The following is a 21,952-nucleotide window of genomic DNA, read 5'->3' as shown; positions in this document are numbered from 1 at the left end:
TACAACAGGAATGTAGAAGGAATAATGGAAGAGTTGTGTAAATATAAGAGCACAAGATCTATTTATAAAAGAGCGCCGAACATCTACAAGTTACTAAGGAATGATAAGGACAAGATAGGAATGAAGGAAAAAGCTGGGGTTTATAGAATTCCTTTTGAAAATCAACAATTAGGAGTAGAAAAAGATTATGTGGGCGTAACCACAAGGAACCTGGCAGTTCGTTTAAAGGAGCATATGTATGATGTTAGTAAAGGGAACAACAACACTATCTTGGCAATCATGGCGCAAACAGATGGTGCAAGTGTTAAATGGGATGAGGCACGAATTGTTAAACCGGTCCATTCTCCGACTATTGCCTTTGGCATAGAAAAAATGGAGATTTATAAGAGTAAGATAAATAGCAAGTGTCTAAACGCCAAGGATGCTAATGCTCTTCCAACGGCATGGAAGTACATAATAGAAAAGGAAATGGGGATTAAAAACCCGTAAAATTATGGCAGTTGTGTAGTACTGGTTTAATGTATATTTTTGTTATAGTAAGCTTTATTTTTTATATATTTTTTATATATATTTTTATTATTTTATATTATTTATGTTTATCATATAATATGTTAAAAATTTTTTAGTTAAATATTTAATGGTTTACGGTGATATTTACAAATATGTTAAATAGTTAATAGTTACAGTTTATGTTAAAAGTTTAAATTTAAAAGTTATTCGAAAGTTGTATTCGAATAGTTCTTGAAGATGGCCTATTGAAATTGGGCTGAAAACGTTTGAAATTAAAGTAATAATAAGCTCAGCAAGAGTATGGTGTTTTGTTTATATTTGTAAAGATACGGCTGAGGAAGTGAGAATAGTTCATACCAAAAATTAATTTAAAAAAAAATTCAATAATATATTTATATAATATATTTTATAATTTTTGTGTGTAATTTAAGTACAAATTTTCTCATTTATGGCCATTTTTTATTGATTCTTTTCAATTTTATTTTTTTTATCTGCATTGCATTTGGCAAATATGGTAGTATAATATAAGGTAATATGCTTCCTGCCTCAATTGAATGGGACTATGGTAAAGTGCCCTCTTGCAGTGGAAATTTGAAAAATGTAGTTACAAACACATGTACTTACATAGGTATAATGAACATAGTTTTAAGATATCATTTTATTTCCTGTCACTTTTGCATAAGACTTTATTGTAGAAAATTAGAGCTGGGAATAAATTAAAAAAAAATAAACAGGCCATTTTCATAAAGTTACTTAAAATATTCAAAAATATACAGCTTTTGGTAAATGTATTCCTCAAATACACATACCTAAATCTAGATAACAAATTCCATTGCAAGTAAATTTCCCAAAGGAAAGTTAATCATCTATTTTACATCTCTGATCATTTTTTAAAATGTCATTAAAACTTATTTTTATAAAAATGTATGTTTTATATTAAAAATAAAAATATTAATGCAAAAATTTTTACAATCTCTTTAATTAATTTTTAATGTTTACACAAAAGAAAAAGTACATGCAAGACTTGCTATCATCAATATAGGACATAAGAGAACTGGTAAAAGAATCAACATAAACATATTAACTTAATGGCAATATATTATTTTTTTCAGCTTAATGACCAATAGAAAATGATTAACGTTTTTTGTTCATGCAGGGTGGGACTTCTTCATAGTTACAAGCCTGTAGCACATCTTCCTTTTTATTAGTAAGGAAGAAAAAACAAAACGAAGAACAAATTTACCACAAGCTTGGAATAAACCAGCAACTTCAAAAAAGGAATACAAACAAGCAACAAGACTTAGCCACATTTTTGGAGCAAGAGAAAGATAGGAAAACAAATCAACACATATCTCCAGCTGATCCAAATATAGTATACTGATAGAAAACTCTTCAGATATTATCTGCTCAATGAAGAATGTATTGTACAGAAATGCCATGGCTACACCGTTCTCCAGATGACATTATCAAGGACAGTGACTGACATTATTGTTATTGGAAATAAAATATCCATCAAACCTTAGGAATGCTTTTATAATTAATGAAGATGGACAAATAAAAGTAAAGCCTCCATACAGCATTAATCTATGCATTTCCAAATTATAAATTAGAAGTTCAGACTATTTACAAAAAATTAATTTAATTTTTGAGTCTATCCATGCATTTGAAACTATACATTTCTTCTAACTGTGTCTTTTTTCATTCAAAAAATAAAAAAATAAAAAAATACTACTCCTGTGATATTACTATAAAACTTATTACATCCTACTATGCTAAAAATATTTTGTTTCTTTATTCCAGAAGAAAATTCACTGATTTTGTCATGTTAGCTCAGTCATAACTCTACTGTTTGTAACTACAAAGTTCATTATTTTACCACAAGAGGTCTCCATGAGTAGCACAAAACTTATAGGCAAGAAGCCTATATAAAGATTCCTAAAAATTTTTGAAATTGTTGCACTGTCTTAAGCCTGTGAAATCATTTTATGAAAGTTGTTTTATTTTATTTTCATTTGAATTTCGCACCAATAATTTTCTAATGTACATCATATATTTTTATTTTACAATTTGTTGCAAATAAACAATGATATTTTAAAAAATTCAAAAATTGCATTTTCCTATGTAACTTCAAAATTCATGAAAAATTTGGTCCAATACTGGACAGTAATTAATCATTTTATGATACCTACTTTAGAGCCAATTTTCATCCCATTATGATATCATGGTGTGGGACTCAATTGCAATGCTTACTCTGTTATGACCTTTGCATATAATTCTTTAAATTTCACTTCTGCCTTTGCATTTCTTAATTTTGATTTAAAATCTATGAAATTATAATAAAAAAGTTGAAGAAAGAATACTTGAAAAGGTTGAAATAGGATGAAATTACAAGTAGATGATATAAATATTGAATGAAAAAGAGAGAAACATTTGAATGAAGATATTAAAATACTGTTGGTAAAAGTTTAGGATTGTACACAAAGTTAGAACAGATTGAAGAAGAGAGTACATTTCTGGATGTGTGATAAAGAAAGTAGGAAATAGATTTCAGATTCTGGTGTACAAGAAAGAAACCTTTAGACCTATACATGCACCCATGAACTCAAGGAGCCTCTTCAAGTTTAGAATATAAAAAAATGACATTTAGAACCTGGTGCATTTAGAGCATTTAAGATGACAATGAACAAAAGACAGTTGAGGAAGGGGATAGACAAGAAAAATATAAAGCATAGAATGAATAAGGCTTTATTTGAACAGACTGTGAAAGAATGTTATAAAGAAAAATCAAGGAAGAAGAAAAGAAAGTGGTGAAAGAATGATGATACACTTTATAAATCAAATGAGGAAGGGCATGACAAAGAATCTAGAGAAAGAAGCAAATAAGTAAATTATGGTTAAAAGAAACAGGATGGTTTTTGAAAACTTGTGGAATGAAAAAAAAACTGATAATAAAAAAAGGAGTAACTTATACAGTGCGCATTTCATTAAAGAAAAAAAAATGTAAAGGAAAGTATACAATATAATAAAACCTTTCAGTTTTATTATATTGTATACTTTCATATTGTATTACCATTTTTTATATAAAAATATAATAAATAAAACTGAAAAGTTTTATTAAATGTTTATATAAAAAAATAACAAGTACAGTAGTATGAATAATTTTTATTTAAAGATTCTGATGATTAATATTTGCAAATACAGCATTAAACTTATTATTTGTTGATTTCTTAGTAGTAAGTTTCTTTATTTTTTTCCCACAAATAAAAGAAAATAAAATATAATATAATATATGATATGAATTTTAAAAAGTTTTGATGTAAATTTAATTTAAGTAATAAATACATTTAATAAATGTATTATTATTTATTTAAAAATAAATTTAGATAAACAGTAAATGAATGCTTAATCATTTAACTATTTAGTAGGACTTTTAATTAATTTAATTGATACAATAAACTACAGTTTCATTCTGTTCTTAAAAAGTAATTAAATGTTTAACTTTTCACACATACTAAATAAAAAATGATTAAATATAAATTGATTATTTCATATTGTACAAATCACAATTTCTCTTAACATAATAGTTAATAAAGTAATTTATATTATATATTATATTATATTATAGATGTAAATTCAATTTAAAATATAAAAATAGTTACATTTTATTTTTTTAATTCCTACCTTTTGTCTTGCATTTTGAATAAAAGACTTAAAATAAGTTAATATTTCATGCAGATACATGATCATGCCATGCAATAAATGAATGATAACAAAATGCATTGACGTGAACGCAGTACTTTATTTAAATAAAAATTGTTTATGAATAAAATTTAAAATATATTTGTATTTTATAGAAATTTAGAATTTTTTAATTTTGAAACAAAAGAAACCTCAATATTTTTACTGTAAAATGTATCTGATGTTTAACATATTTAACTAAAATTTTTTAAATTATGTTGATTGATATATATAAATCTAAGGTTTTTTTATATTTACATTTAAAAAATGTAAGTTTAAATTTTAAAATCATTTATAATGTTGTTTTATAAATATATATATTTTTATAATTTTCAAAAATATTTAGAATAACAATAAACACTTCTTTAATACTGTGTCAAAATTGCAAATGTAAATATCTTGCTTTATTTATTATGTAATTCAAATTCAAGGTTTTAATTTAAAAAATATCTTTTTTCAAAAGTTATAAAATAAGAAAAAATAGTCATTATTAATAGTTGTACATAAGCCATCTAATAAAATTTTACATTGATTTTATTTAATAAAAATCATTGAACAATATAAATCATTTTATATAACTATTAAATTAAAATAAATATAAAAATATCTTCTAGAAGCAAGCAACATAAGATTAAGAAACAAATATTTTGTCATTATAACCAATGACAAGAAAAATTTTTCTTTCTGAATATGTGGAAATTTAAAAATATTTTTAAAAATCACAGTTAAAAAGTTTATGATATTAGAAAATATCTAAGTACTTCATCTGTTCAATAGTTAAATTAACACAAAAAATAATTTTAAATTTTAAGAGATTGTTTTCTTTATTTTTGCTTATTATTATGCACCCTGTTATATTATTCTGCCTGCTTAATACATTTGTGTTAGTCCTTATTTGAGATGCTAAAAAGAATATTGAAAATTGGTAAAACGTTTTATATAGTAAAGAAAATACTTCAAATTTTTAGATTTTTAATAAAAATCTTACGTAGAAAATAACTTAAAAAATTTATGACAATTATAAATAAAATAGTATTTTATGTTTTATAACATTGGTTTAAAACTTTTACTTCTATACCATTCAATTTGTTTTTAACAACTAATTATTATACAATACATTAAATTTAAGTGTTATTACCAAATTTTGTTTTAATTTCAATAATTCATATTTTAAATTATAATTATGAAATGTACAAATGTATTTAAAAACAGAGTTCAGTTTAAATGTAAATTGTTAATTCTGATTTAAAAATAATTAAATAAAAAACTAGTTTGCTAAATTCTTTAATTAAATTTTTATTTTAAAAATTCTGAAAAATATAATGTAAACTTTATTATTTAATTTCGATTTTAAAACTTAAGTAATGCATTAATTTATATTTAATTTCAATTAACTAACATTTTGTTTTGTATCAATATGTTTTATTTGAATTTGTATCACCAGTAATAGTGAGAAATGAATCACCATAATTATCATTTCAAAGTTTATTTATTTAGAAAAAAAACAAACTTGATAGTTATAAATATCTCTTTCTCAAAAGAACAAATCCCAAAATAATAAACCACAATAAATAATAATAATTTAAAAATTATTATAAAACATTAAAAGAAGAAAATGTAATTGTCAATAACACAGTATATACCAGAAAGCTATATTTACTAAAAATTTAAAAAATGTATTCAAAATGATTTTTTTTAAACTGATATATTGAAAGATAATGAAAAGTTATTATTGTCCAATATGCATGTTTTTATAAGTGAGGAGAAATAGAATAAAAGAATAAAATAATAAGCTTCTAAAACTTAAGTTTATTTATCTGATAAATTTATTTAAAAAACTTTACACCTTATTATTGTGTTAAATTTATAACTTTGATTTTTTTACTTTATTTTAATTCTGTAAATATTTAGGTGTAATATCAAAAAGAAATCAAAATTATTCTAACAAAAATTACAAAACACTTTGTTTTAGATTTTTATGACAACTTTTCAAAATAAAATAAATGAATATGTTAAATCAAGTAACCAAATATTGCTTAATTTCTTTCAAGCTTATAAGATATTTCATCCAGAAGCAAACAAAAATAACCATCTCTTAAGAATTTTAATAATTAGAATTAATTTTTATAAATGTCAAAAAAACTGACCCAATGTGGAATTTGAATCTTTAACTCCTGTAAATTAAAGAGTAAATTACAGTAACAAGTTTTATGACCCGAGTTCCAACTCTAGAAGTGAAATTATGAATCTTAACAACATAACTTAGTAATATGTCTGTCTAGTTTGTGGAAGTTAAAGATTTGAATCCTGCTCTCAGTAGATTTTTTGTCTATACATTTCTAAAAATTAATTTTAAGAGATGAGTAAATTGACCTGCTCTAGACTAAGTTTTAAAAGTAATTAATTTATACATAATCTAAAAATAATCTGAAAGAAATCTGATGATGATTATATATATTGATATATAAACTAGTTTTTGTATACTTTCTGATCATAATGGAATGTAATGTTTTGAATATTTAGAATCTGAAAAAATAGACTGTAAAAGTTCAGTCAATATATATTACTGTAGTGTTCTGTTAGATATAAATAGCACTTAATAAATTCTATTTGTCTGTAGTCTTTATTTTTTTAAGTTAAAATTTAAACCTAATGTCAATACATCTGNTACAAATTTCATAATTTTACTTATCACAAAAAATAATTATAATAATATAAATATAAATATATATGTAATATATTAGTAAAATTGTGTGACCAATTATAAAGAATCTAAGATATTCAAATATTTATGCAATAGAAAAACCATGCAATTATAAAAGTGTGTAGCTCATTAGAAAAATATCATGCATTAAAACAGAAGCAAAACTGAAAATTATTAATTTTAATAAGAAACATGCATTTATTAAAAGCAACACAGCTGGACACAGATAGACAATAAATAATTTTATTTGATTTATTTTATCATATTTTTCAATATGAAAAACTATATATTTAAAATTTTTGTAAAATATTCAGTAATAATAAAATATTATATACAAATATAAAATTGAAATAAAAATGTATATTACAAAATGTCTAGAATTTTGTGAATTTTCAGGTTTTAATTTCATTCTTTTCAACAGTATAATAATTAACTTCAACAGTTAAATAAACATTATATTTAGCTTTAATTTTAGTAAATTGTAAAATTTTTTGTTGTGCTTATTATATCAAATTTTTTTTAAAATGAATATTTTTTCAAAATTATTACAAAATCTTTTAGTAATTTATACAATAACAAATTAATAATAAACTTAATTCATTCATTAATTTTATATTCCTACCTGAATTAAAAAAGATGAAATCATCATTTTACAGACTTACTAAAAATTATTAAACATTAATTTCAACATTATGCAAATAATTATAAATTAAAAATATAGATATGAAGGGAATTAACATGACATCAAAAAGATGAACTGCATTGACAGTTGAAATTTTCACCAGACGTCAGAGTGCAATAGTAAGGTGTAACAGTTTGTTTTAAAGAAAAGAATGATCAATGTAGCTAACCTAGGTGCAGGATGGTGGGACCTTTGACTTCTCACAGTCTCTGTTTATAAAATAAGAGAAAAGAGAACTTAAGGGCAGTGCCGTATCTAGGCAGGTGCAATAGGTGCACCCGCACAGGGCCCACTTGAAAGGGGGCCCAAAATGCAAGTATTTGTTTTATTATTTTCCCAAACCTAATTAATTAAGGGGCCTAAGTGCAAATTCTTGCACAGGGCACAGGAATGGCTAGTTACGACACTGCTTAAGGGAAGCACTTAACTTGAGATCCAAAGTGAACTCAAGTTAAGTGCTGCACCCAACTGTAAAACCCACTGGTCATAAAACCCACAAGTCATAAAATCCACTGGTGGTTGAAACAGGTCTAACTAGGAAAATGAACCTTTAGTAGCTATTTATAAAAATGTTTAATTCATCATTTTGAAATGGTTCTAAATAATATAATACTGTACTATAAAACTACTTTGACTATACCAGGAATGGCATGTACCACTGTATTATTTATTATATGAGACATGAAGATAATAATTTATAAAACAGGTACAAAATAAAAAATATTATATGATAAGTATGTTAAACAATACATCAAAGACAAATAAATAATATATAATAATTTGGAAAAGCATGTTAAACAAAATACGATTTATTCTTATAATATTAATAATATTTTGTTTGTAAACACTGTTAAACTTTAATTCTATTCTAAATATTTGATATTTCAAACATTTTTAAATAATCCAACAGTTTTCTAAATAATGAATATTTTTAAAATATAAAAAACAATTCATCAATCAATATCAGGAATATCCATCCAGTGCTTTTCTAAATTATTACTGGTATGCATTTATAGTAACTGAACATATAGTATTGTTTTTACTGAGCAACTACCAGTATTATGTACCGGCACAGGCTACAGATACTTTTTTATGCTTTCTACTGGTATGGTGTGCCAGCATGTTCTAGATCAGGGGTCGCCAAACTTTTTTAACCGTCGACCCCCAATCACTTTCCAAAGCCTCACATTGACCCCCCACCGTAAAGTTTTATTACAAGTGTATATGTATGAGCGAAAAAAAAAATAAAACGTTGTGGGTTGTGGTCTGTGTCTAAGCAAAATAAAAAAAAAAAAAAGGTTGTGAACATTGTGAACCCCTTATCTGCATCAACCCCCTAATCGACCCCTTAGCCGCATCGACCCCCTAATTGACCCCCTAGCCGCATCGACCCCCCAATGATGTTGCATCGACCCCTGGGGGTTCATATCGACCACTTTGGCGACCCCTGTTCTAGATAAACAAAGCTCTGGGAATATCAATAATAAAGCAACAATATACATGTTTCATAAAATTTGTTTTATAAACAAAATTGTTAGTTATAAATCTGTTAGAAATTTTCAGCTTTTTCAATACTTTGATGCAACAGTTTTAAGAATTTAAAAAAAAAAACAAATATGACACGAGTTATAACACCATAAAATGTACTTGGTTTCATTTCATGATGATGACTGTTGTTAAATTACTAATTTTATATATCAAATATTGCACAAATTTTAAAATATATTAATTAACAATTAATGGCTTTTTAAATATTCCTAATTTTTTAAAAAATTGTCCAAAAATAATGTTTTAAATTTTTTTAAGACAGTGTGTTTGTAGAATTATTTAACAAAATAAATATAAATCCAAATCCGAGATCGAGACTTGATTATTATAAAACAGGGCTGTCCAACTGGCGGCCCGCGGGCCGTATACGGCCCGCCAAATAATTTTTACGGCCCCCGAGTACATTTTACTATGAATAAATTTATGTTACTAAATTATTATTATTAATATTAAAATTATTTTACTATGTGAAAATTTAAATCTAATTTGAATTTAAAGTAGGTACTATTTAGTTTGCGTAACTTCACTTAACCTGGCTGAATACAGCAGCAACCTTCTTGGCCCCCCGAAATGTTTGGTGAAGAAAATATGGCCCGCGGGCTATGATAAGTTGGACAGCGCTGTTATAAAATTATATAAAACAGGAAAAACTTTCAAAGAAAATAATGAAATATTTTTATAACTAATTGAAATGTATGAAAATAAATTAAGAATACAAAATTTGAAATTAGTACAGTCTTTAATATTTTTTATTACTTGCACAACTTCTAAAGATTGTTTAACTTTTTGAGCTGAAAATTTTTTAATAAATAATATATTAATTTTGAAAATATATTTTAATTATTTTAGTATAAAAATCATGTAAAATGTGCATTATAACAAATCAAATAATGTAGTCTTTTAATTACAAAGTTTTCCAAAAATTAGGATGGTAAATACATTTTTCAGAGAATTCTAAAATAAAACATGATTTACATGTTATCAAATTATTATTTAAATCAAATCTGTATGCTTTTAGATTAATTGAAGTTACGTAAATAAGACCAAAAAAAAAAAACAGCATATAGATATTATTTATGACACTACAATGTATATTACACTAACCATTAACAAAATAAATAGATTCTACATATAAGATACAATTCATATTATTGATTTTCTATAAAATAAATTAATAGTTTCTGATAATTTCTTTTTTCTATTAACAAAACTTTTTGTTTCAAAATAATTAAATTTCTTATCTTTTTTAATCTGAACTGTAATTCTAAAAGAGAAAAATTATAAATTTATTTACTTCTATCTGTGGCCATAGCTTGGTGTTAGATCAAGAAACCCAGCAAATCTTACCTTAGAATTGATAACATTGAGGAGAGAGGAAATGGTGGCACGCTGCTGATGGGCAAGGGGAGCATACAGAAGACTTGGAAGAGCACTTACCACAGCAGCTGGCAACACTGGTTGGAGGGGCAACTGTTGAAGGAGAGCATTCTTCAGGACTAAATGATTACGACCATTAATTAGTAATTGGTTTTTAAGATGTTCGGGCGGATGGAAGTATTTGCAGGGTGGCTTCTCACGATTACATCGACCCTGTGAAATATAAACATGATTATAAAAACTGCATGTTTTTCTAATAAAGTTAATAAATTTAATACTTTAAATATATATATAATTTTTATTCATAAAGATTTCATTCTGAATATTTTTTTCATTCACTACTTTGTCTGATGATAAAGATGACTATTTATTATAAAGTTTTATGAATAATCAGATTGTGTAGATTATTATTTCACTGCAACATAATATTTGAGAAATAAACATCTGGCATTACGTAAATTAGTACAAGAACATAGCTAAGTTTGAACAATACATATACTGTACATGAATGTAAGAGATCAAGCATAAATTATATATTGCAATTTTTATGCTTTTTAACTATTATCCCCACCTGTAATACTCCATAATGCTACTACATATATTCACCTGCAAAATTACATAACATATATTCTCAACCTCCTTAAATGTACTAAGGAATAATACACAGCATGGGTATACTGAACATTATGTTATTTTATTAATTATATGTACTATATAACATACAAAGGAGTGACATATACAATAGTTTGCTACGCAACACTTCAGAAATAAAAATTAATCATTCTGTTACCTAAGGGTTGAGATTCTAATGTTAAATGAATTCCACTCATTGCTCGATGTTGATGACGTTTCAAACGAAACTCTAATGAAATTCACGAAGAGTTAGTTTACATGGTGAAAAAAAGGGCGTTCGGTGGTACTAAATCTACTCGATTGTTTAAATAGCGGAGTAAAAGGTGAAATGATACAAATAACTGTCCACGTTAAAATAATCTAATAAAAATATTTTGGATAAAGAAGAAAATAAATATGAATTTGTTTAAATAAAATATAGTGATACCCCGAACTTACGCGACAGGTGGGACCGAGCGGTAACCGCATAAGTCGGGGTATAATTTCGCATATAAATAAATACAAATAATTTTTAATTGGGGCCGGAGACTAAAGAAAACAATAATTTAGAAAAAAATGTTTAACAAAATCTTAGATAATACATATGTATAACAAATTAGGCCTATATTATTTTACAATTTTTCACATTTACTTGATTATTACGCCATAATTTTAACATTGTTTCCATCTCAGCGATAATAGAGAGGTTGCGGCCGACGTTTTCAACGCGAAAACGTGTACGTCGGACGTTCGGCGCCGCTTTCCCGTAAGCCGAGAAGTTTGACAATGGTGTTTGGATAGTCGGTGGAATCACGCTCGACATTCCAAACACCATTGCCAAACTGCTATACTTACAGGAAAGCGGCGCTGAACGTCCAACGTACACGTTTTCGCGTTGAAAACGTCGGCCGCAACCTCTCTAATACCGTGACGTTTACGAATGATGCTTGAATTTAAAGATTGAGCATTTCTCACAGCTTCGAGAATTTTTTCTTTGCCTTTTATAATTGTTCTGACCGACAATTCCGGTAGATCAAACTTCTTTGCCAATTCACAAATTTTCATTTTTGTATCGATGTCTTTAATAATGGGTACGTTCGTAAAGTCAAACGAAATAGGAATAACGATGACGTCATTCTCGTTTAACTCGTTCGACTTTACGACCATACCCAATGTTAACTTTACATTCCAAAGATAAAGTTTTTCTTTTCTTGTTTGATGCAGAAGAATTAGTTCTACTTCGTTTGGATGACGTAGTAGAGTCTCTCGAATCTCCATAGATATAACAAACACAGAAATAAATAACACAAAATAAATTGTAGCTATGTGTGGATTCCGCGCGACACATCCGAACATGTAAGCTGAACAATAGTGTGGGGGGAGAAAGTAATCAAGGGTTGCGTGGCGCTCAAACAAAAGACGAATCGACGAGATTTGAACCTCGAGATTTGAACCTTTGAAATCGCGTAACTCCGGGTTCGCGTAAGTCGGGGTATTACTGTATTCGAATCAAATTTAGATGAAATGCGATTTTAAGCATTTTTGCTGCATTTCCATTTGCACGACCATGAAAAAATGAATGTCTACCAATCCCTCAGATCTGTAATTATTCATCATTTTTCTCTCCTACAGAGAGAGAAACAAAATTTTTCTGCAATTCAGTCATCCTTTCAGTAGCACAGATGACAGGACATCTTTCCTAAAAATACAAAAATAAGCTATAAATCCTTTCTAATGGATTATATGATCTGTTATATTAGTAATTTTTAGGTTTGACGGCCATCCGGTAAGGTGGCAGTCTGCCGCTCTGGGGACCCGGGATCCAATTCCGATCTTACGGGTCGAAAAATCCCCAGGAATTTTTCGGGGAATGGTCGGTCTGGATATGTCGGACCCCATCCCTCACCACCCGGCCACCCCATTGTGGGCCTGACCGAACCCATAATGGGCTTGCTAAAAGAGACTCTCTTAGTGCCCACAGGGAGGAAAGAGTTTAAAAAAAACTCCACAACAAGAACGAACAGGTGGTGAGGGACTAAACCTGTCATATTTGGGACAGGCTGCGTATGAAAATTTTCTGAGACTCCAAGGCGATATACTGACGTCTTAACCACTTCGGCCATCCGACTGGCTACTAAATTCCCCAAGAATAAGTGTTTTCCGTTTCATAAAGTATCAAAAAATTGTACCGATATAAACATATCAGGTATAATATATAATACGTTCAAATCTAATAACAATATGTGGTAACCTAAATATAGATGACATACCAAAATATCTGAAAAAATTGGAAATATTTTTTTAAAAAGAAGCTCAGAATTAAGTGAGAAAAACTTCTCTCTGGAAATGAAAGCGAACAACCAGAGTTTCGAAATTGTTTACGTGTTTGCTTTCAACAAAGTTTAATTGATGTGCTATATAGTCCTATATAAATATATATCATCAGATAAGATATCAATATTACTGCTGGGTCAAGGCAAACTCTGATCTTGGTCCACCAGTGGCCAAGCGGTTCCGTTCCCACAACACTGGGTAGTTCGGTCGTGGGTTCACGCCTGGCCAGGACGGACTAGCCACGTGGAGTTTTCCGGGTTTTCTCCACATCTGTAACGTCTGAATATGGGACAGTTTAACCTTAAAAAGGCATCCCCCTAGGCAGATCGCCCAAGTGTTGCGTTGACGTAACTTAACGAACGAACTCGAATTAGCTTTATTACCATTACTTCGAACTGGCGATGCTTCTCCCTTGTTTGTTTGTTAAGTTATGGCAACGCAACTCTTGGGCGATCTGCCTAGGGAGATGCCTTCCGGGAGGTCTTTTTAAAGGTAACTGGCCCCTGTTTAGGCGTTACAGACGTGGAGAAAACCCGGAAAACTCCATGTGGCCAGCCCGTCCGAGCGAGGCACGATTCCACGACCGAACTCCCAGTGTTCAGGGTACGAAGACCGCTTGGTCACTGGTGGGCACGCTTTATTCTCAAAAAGTTAGATTTGTTACTTTTTACACATAGAACTGGATGTTCCAGATTCGATTTCCATAGAACAAGATACTTTAGATAGGACAAAATTCAATAATGAATTAATTCACTGCTTGATGTCTGTCGTTATTGAATTTTATGTAGCAAAATATTACCTAATATTAATATACAGTATTATTATATTTATAGATTGACTATTTCATAATTCATACTATATTCTAATCATTAATCTATAATATTCTACGAAATATAAGTTTACTATAATATATAAAAATATAATTTACAATTCTCAGAATTTAATGGCTATTTGTGAAGTATTTCCTGTGTTTTTTCTTTTTATGTTTTTTCATTTTAAGAAAAACAAGTTAGGAAGAAGAAAAAAGATAAAGATGGAAGATTAATAATTTTACGTTAAAGATTAAATAATCTTCCATACTACTTTTATAGGAATCATGCTGAAACAGATGTATAAATTATATAACAGTTTTAATAATTCAGAATTTCAAATCAGGAAAAAACTTCTTAAAAGAAAAACTTAAAAATTACGATAAAAATATCAAAATGTTATCTTTAAAAATCCGTTAATAGATGCAATTACGATATTTCCATTGCTTGTAATTTCATTGATAGACTACTCTTTAACAAATTTATAAGAAAGTCCCTCTAATGAAAGATACAGTAATTTATTTCCCGACAGAAATGGTATTGCATCGATGTGGAAATACAGAACACACAATTTCTAACTTTCGTGTGTATAGTTCCTGGTATTTGGATTGCAAAAGTACGATTTCTTCCATTCCGACAGCGCCTCACAAGTTCCGGCTTTCAGAGAACATTTCTTAGCTTGATGTAATCGTTTTACTGAAAAATATTTGAACTTTTTACACTTCTGAAAGGTTTCCGCCTTACTCAGGTTCCTTCAGGTTTTACTGTATACAGTATATTATACTATTATACATGTTATACTGTATTATGATACTATTAAATAAAGTGACAATTTACAGTTTTTTTTTTCTTTTGCTTCGATATAATATCCGGCTCAAACGATATCAAAAGATGGAAAATTTAAATAAAAATTGATCGTGACCAGCAGGAAGCAGAGTTGAAAGTTTTCTTCTGCTTTTAACATTTAAGCCTTCGCTGCAGGATCTTATAAAATCTTGAAACAGACATATAGTAAAATAGTTCTTCCATGATTTATAATATTTCGATATTTCAAAGCGTTCTCTGAACGTTGAGTATCAATCTCAAAGCAGACACGTTTATATATAAACTCCTGCAAGACTGACGTACTCATTAACATCGCTGGTGTCACTGTCAGAGAAGATCGTATCGATGAATTTACTGATGTTAAATTTCTCTCGTGGGAGGGTCCTTACAATTCTGTGCGATCATTTGCATGTAAAATGATTTTGTTCTCGGTGAATTTTCCCGGCTTCTAACACTTGTGCAGAAGCAGGTTTAGATAAAAGTCTGTTGAGAGTTGCAACATCTGGTGGTCGATCTAGATGTAATCAGTTGTCACTGGTGATGAAACCTGGCTACATCTCTTTGATCTGAGAACAAACAGGCGTAGAGTGGAAATCATCATCATCTCCCACTCCAAAGAAGACAAGAACAACTCCGTCAGCTGTCAAGATAATGGTCATCACTTTCTTTAATTGCTGAGGAAAAATGTACTAATACTAATAGTGAAGCAGTGTGCCACAAAATTTAATAGTCACAGATCAGTACTATTTGTCAGTTCAGTACCATTGGAACAGTAATATCCGCAGGAAACATCCCAATCGTTGTTCAAATGATTGGCATCTATACCATGACAATGTGCTTACACAACGTAGTGAGTGAGTTTTTGTCCAAGAAAAACATCTCGTGCTTCCCGCATCCGCTTTATAGACCAGATTTGTCATCTTACTTTTTCTTTCTCAGCATTGAAAGTCGAAGTTATGCTAACTCACTTCTCGTCTACAACCTGTGTTCAAAGAATAGGAGACCATTCTGAAAAACATTTCAAAAGATGGGCTAATGCATCTTTTTCAAAAACTAGTAGTAACGATAGCAGAAGTACAGTATATTGAATCTAATGGGGACTACCACAGTCGCTATACTCCAGAGATTATCATGTGAGTGAAAAAAAACATCGTTAAACTTTTTAAAAAATTTATTTCGTAAAGACAAGAATACCGGAAAATATCCTAAACGAATTTTTCGCGTATAAAAAATCATGCGGTAATTAGAATTAAAATAATGAAATAATTGTTGGCAGAGGAAGGAAACAAGGTACTTGCCCTCCCCTGGAATCGAGTAAAACATTTCATAAATTAAAATCGTAAAAAGTGACTAAAATATGTAGCCTTACACCATCGACCACGGGACTTTCTTTGATGCAATGCTTTATTCTATAATCTACTTGTGGAAAAAACAAAAATTAAATAAAAATTTATTGATGTAATTATTTGTCTCCAAGCTTTGCCTCCTCTGTAAAATTTTCTGCACATGTCCATGATCATTAACCATATTAAGCATTTCAAAACAACGAAATACGAAATTGAAATGCACCATCATAAAATGCAACTCATAAATCATAAAATAAAAGAAGTTTTATCAATCTTAATCGTATGTGTATAGAGGCTATATATTACTGTATTATCGAAATTCTCAATGTGTTATAATTGTTATTTTTTAGATATTAAAGCGATTATTTATCACAATGGCGGGCTGCAATTTTTAATCTTTAAATTATCGGATACGTGTAAAACAGTACTTAGACTTAGCTTGTAGGCTTTATAAAGATGTTTTAAAATTTAAAAATATTATTATAATGCAGTAAAATACTGTATTTGTTTATATTTTTGCAATGAATGAGATACTTTTGAGTATTTCAAAATTTTTATTTATTTATTATTATTATTATTATTTTGTCAATAGCGGAGAAGAGTTTCATTCTCAATATAAGGACTTTATAATCTACAATTTTCGAAATACAGTATTACGAACGTGATGTGAATATAATATGCTAATGAGTTTGCTTTATTTTGCACATGATTTCACTCGTTCAGCATCGAAGTAGAACTATCTTAATAACAGTTATTATCATAATGTATTATATTACTAATGAACTATTTATTAACCTTCTCGGATCTAATTTCAAAAATTTATTTTGCAATTAGTGCAAATGCCATTTGTAATCCTCAAACTCACTCTGTATATTTTTAAATTTGTTTCGATATAGATCCTATATTTAATTTACTACATTCTTTTCATTCTATATACGAATGGGATAATTGTTTTCTGCAATATATCCATTCAGTTTAAATCATTTTTATTTTATATTATAACAAACAGTAGAAATGTTTCCACTGTTTGCCATTGTTTATCCCTCTGAAATTATTGCATAATATTTTTAAAAATACGTATAACTTCCAATATTAATAGCACAAATACAGTATAATATATTTACATTCTTAACGAGTTGTTAAAATAATAATTGTTCTACGTCGTGTTTTAATGAAAAATCAAATAATTTAATAATTCAAAATGTCAGTGTTTTTAATTTTTCATGAATTTTCTACTAAATATAGGCTAACTAGCGTTTATTTTCTTACGTATAATTCGTTTAAAATTACTATAATTACATTAATTCTAATCCCACCTTATTGAATAAACTTTAAAAAAAATCAGCTGTCATTTTAAAAACAGAAAAAAATAATCGATAATATAATTCAAAACTTTGCCAAAAAATAATCATAAAAACGCCTATAATGATGCATTAAAATGTTTAAACGGAACATTAAAAAACACGAGAATCTAACAATAACTATTTTATAATATTGATTACCGGGAAAATTATTTTATAGTACTTTACGAATAGTACTTTATTTTATAGTTACTTTACGAAAGATGATAATTTATAGGGATTTTAATACTGGAATGAAAATTATCAGATAATAACATTATATGGAAAAGCAAAAATAATTGCTTTTCTTCTAGGAAAGCCTGGGTTTGCGGTGTTCTATGTCTTTCTTAATGCGTATATGGGAAGGTAGTTATTGTCAATTTAAAAATCAATGTGTTGGCCGCCCGGATGGCGGCGTGAGAACGAGGCACCCTCCCATCTGGAAGACCTGCATTAACTGTGAGCTCGTATTTAGGATGTATAATCCCCGTTTTTTAATGCCTACGACGAAAATTAAATAGAAAAGGAAATGAAACCGACGTATTCATAATTTACTTCGTTACTGTACCTTAAACTTTTTAATCTACAATAACAGAATATACAGTATACTATAAAGTAATGTAAAACTATCTTTGATAAAATATACTGATTTCAATACGTTGGTATATTTTCATTTCATCATTAGACATGGAGTGGAAAAATCATATCCATGTTAATAATCTAGTTTATTTTTTAAGAAAACGTTCCTCTAGGGGTTGTTATATTATACAATATAACAGTGTTTAATAATTCTAAAGACTCAGCTACTAAACAGCTATTATTATTATTTAATAATACAAGCTAATAATTAAAATCTAGTATGTCTATTCAAGAAAAAAACTAACTGAAGAATTTTGATAATTAATTATTTCTATTAATTATTTTATTAAAAAAGTGAAATAAATGCTTAAATCGAGCACGTGATAAGTTATATTAATTAATGAAAACAATGTATTCGTATCCTACTAAGAACCATATTGTTCATTTTTTGTTTTTTTTTTGTGGACGTCTGACATCATTTGCGCCTAAAAAAAATGCTAGAAATAACTATGACACCAAGAAAAAACTTTTATTAAAAGAAAGAGTATTCAAAATTCAAAGAGATTTACTATTTCAGAATTTACTGTTTACGTTATTTATCCATATCTAAAAGTAAAGTTCACAATAAAGGTATGTTGCGCGCACGTTAATAGATTTATGGTTCGTTATTAAATAGAAACGTAAATAAAATTTTATTGGCTAATTATTAGAGATAAATAGGCTTATCATTAAGATTTTTAATAGAAGTGTCTCGTAATTATGAGATTTATCACGTATAAAATGTATAAAAAAGTTATATATAGGTCTATATACATACATTATATTGTTTGTATGTAAACAAGAAAAAGATATACGATGATGTAATGAAGGTATAATAACATCGATTTGTTTATTTCACAATCATTTAGCAAATAAAAAAAAACATATGTATAAACTTTATTGTATAACGAGACAATCATCTACAGATAAAAAGATGAAAGAAACGTGAATTGGGAAGTAAATATCTCGGACTGTCATTTTAACAAGAATATTACAGACTGGAATTTGGCTCCTTAGACGATATTTATGTTATTATTCACATGATTTCTAATAGAAAATGAAATCGTTCTTTTGGATTTATTGTGAACTCGCTTCCGTCTCAAGAAAAAAACTAACTGAAGCTTCTGAGTTCATAACTCAGAAATATCTATATTCTTAAACGGTGTTATTCTTTTTTTTAAATTTTATTTATTTTGGATATAGTTTTAGATGTTCTGATCTTGAAAGCTTCTTCTGAATTTGTATTCTACGCTAAACTGTTATTAAATATTTCATTTCTTCCGTTCGTTTTTTCTATAGATCAAGAAATGAAGGAGGGATAAAACACTTTTTCTCAAATCATAGCTTCTTTGTAAATTTAAGCTTGTTTTATTTCTTGTAACTCTTTTATTATATCATGTGCTGGCTTTATTTTTTTGTTCTTTACTTTTCTATCCTGTACTAAGAGGGCCTTTTAATCAATCCAATCGTGGATTCGACCAGGACAACAATGCGACAGGGCTCGGCATATCAAGTCGGATCACCCCGAAAACTTCCTTGGGTTTTTCGACACATCTGGATTCATTTTTTGTTCTTCCAGAACGGTAAGCTGACACATTGCCTATCAGTCATCCATCCATCCGTTTATTTTATTAGAAGTTTGTTCCTTTATGATTTTTCCTTTGTTATTAGAAGTAGAATTGGAAAGTGAGTTTCTTATTTACTTTTGCTAATTTCAGATGTTTTCTGTTATATTTTTGATTGAAATGTTTGATTTTGTTCAAACTAGTTGTAGTTTATTTTGTTTCGATAAGTTATTTTGAGAATTTAATAAAGACTTCTTTGGTTAAAATTCTTGCTTATTCATATTGGCTGATGCTTAGCGAGATATAACTTTTTCTTCAGGTCTTATTTGATTTATTTTTATTTCATTGCTGTTTTGGGTTGAACTTTTCCTTGTTAAACGATTTTTATAACAATATATATTTTTTATAGTTATTACGGTTTCCTCCTTTACCGTGGCTTTCCTGCGTGACATGTTATTGTTCTTAAAATGTATTTTTTGTCTATAAAATAAATTTCAGTTTATCATTTAAAGAATTTTATCAAATTTCTTAAAATTATAATTTAAATAATTATCTCTTACGTAAATTATAAACTGAAACTATTATTGCACAATTTCTCATATAATTCATATTATCACATCAACATTTTTAATTAAAAACGTATCTCATTCTTAATATAATATAGTTTATTATATTAGGTTAAAGAAATCTCTATCAAAATATGTTTTATTATTAGATATTTTAAATATATTTGATTAATATTAAGTCGCATCGAATGGATAATATCGGTATTTGTAAGTCGATTTTCAATAAAAAAAACCCTTGAAGTAAAAATATATACTGTAATACTTTTGTATCAAAACTGATATTTCAATATTATTTTATTTTTACGTGTAAAAGCAATATCAGTGCAATACAATATTTTTCTCGATTAATTACATAAGCATTATAATTAATTTCCTATAGAATTTTTACATAGATAGGCCTATATTGTTTCACTACAGATAAAATCGAAACTTATATATAAAATCGAATTTGTTTGAATTCTATAAGTATTAACTAGCTGTTACCCGCGACTTCGCCCGCGGAGGTTTTGCAAGCAAACCTCATTTATATTCAGTATTTCAACAACCATAGTAATTGTTATATAACATCTACCGCCGAGAATGATGAGAATTGCTGAGAATCAAACAAACTATTTTCAATTTGATTAATTTTCTGAAACGTTTACAATCGTTCTATAATCGAACCGATACGCAATAACAAATTCGAATTTAAAAAGGTTCGAACATTTGGTTAAAAAATCGAAATATATAAAATATTTTTAACAATGTCTGAAATGTTATTAATTTAATACACTTAAGTACTTAATGAAGACTAAACGTAACAAAAAAATCGCATCTAAAATAGTACAGTAGAAGCCGTTTTTCCGGTTAAGACTTGATCCTCTTCCTCTCCCCACGCGGGGGAATTTCGAAAAATCCCTTTTTAGTGTGCATTCCCATGGTATACCCTACTAAAACGCAGATAAAAACAATCGCATCTAAAATAGTACAGTAGAAGCTGTTTTTCCGGTTAAGACTTAATCCTCTCCCTCTCCCCCCGAGGGGGAATTTCGAAAAATCCCTTCTTAGTGAGCGTTTTCATGACGTAACCTAACTGTGTACCAAATTTCACCTCTTTAGGTTCAGAGGTTTGCTCTGGGCGATGATGAATCAGTGAGTGAATGAGTCAGTCAGGACAAGCAATTTTATATATATAGATTAATTAATTATTTTATTAAATATAAATTACCAACAAATCGAAAACATAATTATTGTTATCAAATCATAAATATAAGTCTCGAAATTAATAAATAAAAAAGATTTTAAATCATAATAAACAATAGCTGAATAAGATGTATAAAGCGAATTAGGACTGGTGTATGCGAATTTATTTTCAATGCTTTATAGGTCTTTTTAAAGG

At 28.1% G+C, this 21,952-nt stretch overlaps 1 protein-coding gene across 6 annotated transcripts in view; it reads right to left on the bottom strand.

Annotated features, from left to right (window-relative positions):
• The window catches only part of LOC111627986 (muscleblind-like protein 1), a 198,943-nt gene that overhangs the window by 143,880 nt on the left and 33,111 nt on the right, over positions 1–21,952 (bottom strand). For 5 of the 6 annotated variants that reach the window (XR_002757099.1, XM_023371691.1, XM_023371692.1 and 2 more), the window contains exon 2: positions 10,530–10,772. Coding sequence is in view for 5 of the 6 variants with exons in the window: in XM_023371691.1 (XP_023227459.1) it covers positions 10,530–10,772 (243 nt within the window). In the remaining variant the exon portion in view is untranslated. The remainder of the gene's footprint in view (positions 1–10,529; positions 10,773–21,952) is intronic. The other variant, XM_023371693.1, reaches the window with a different exon arrangement.

The sequence above is a fragment of the Centruroides sculpturatus genome, unplaced genomic scaffold, assembly GCF_000671375.1.
Source record: "Centruroides sculpturatus isolate CEXI.00-Female unplaced genomic scaffold, Cexi_2.0 scaffold487, whole genome shotgun sequence".
Lineage (NCBI taxonomy): Eukaryota > Metazoa > Arthropoda > Arachnida > Scorpiones > Buthidae > Centruroides > Centruroides sculpturatus.
Note: the sequence above shows the minus strand (reverse complement) of the source record. Positions and strands in the feature narration are given on the sequence as shown.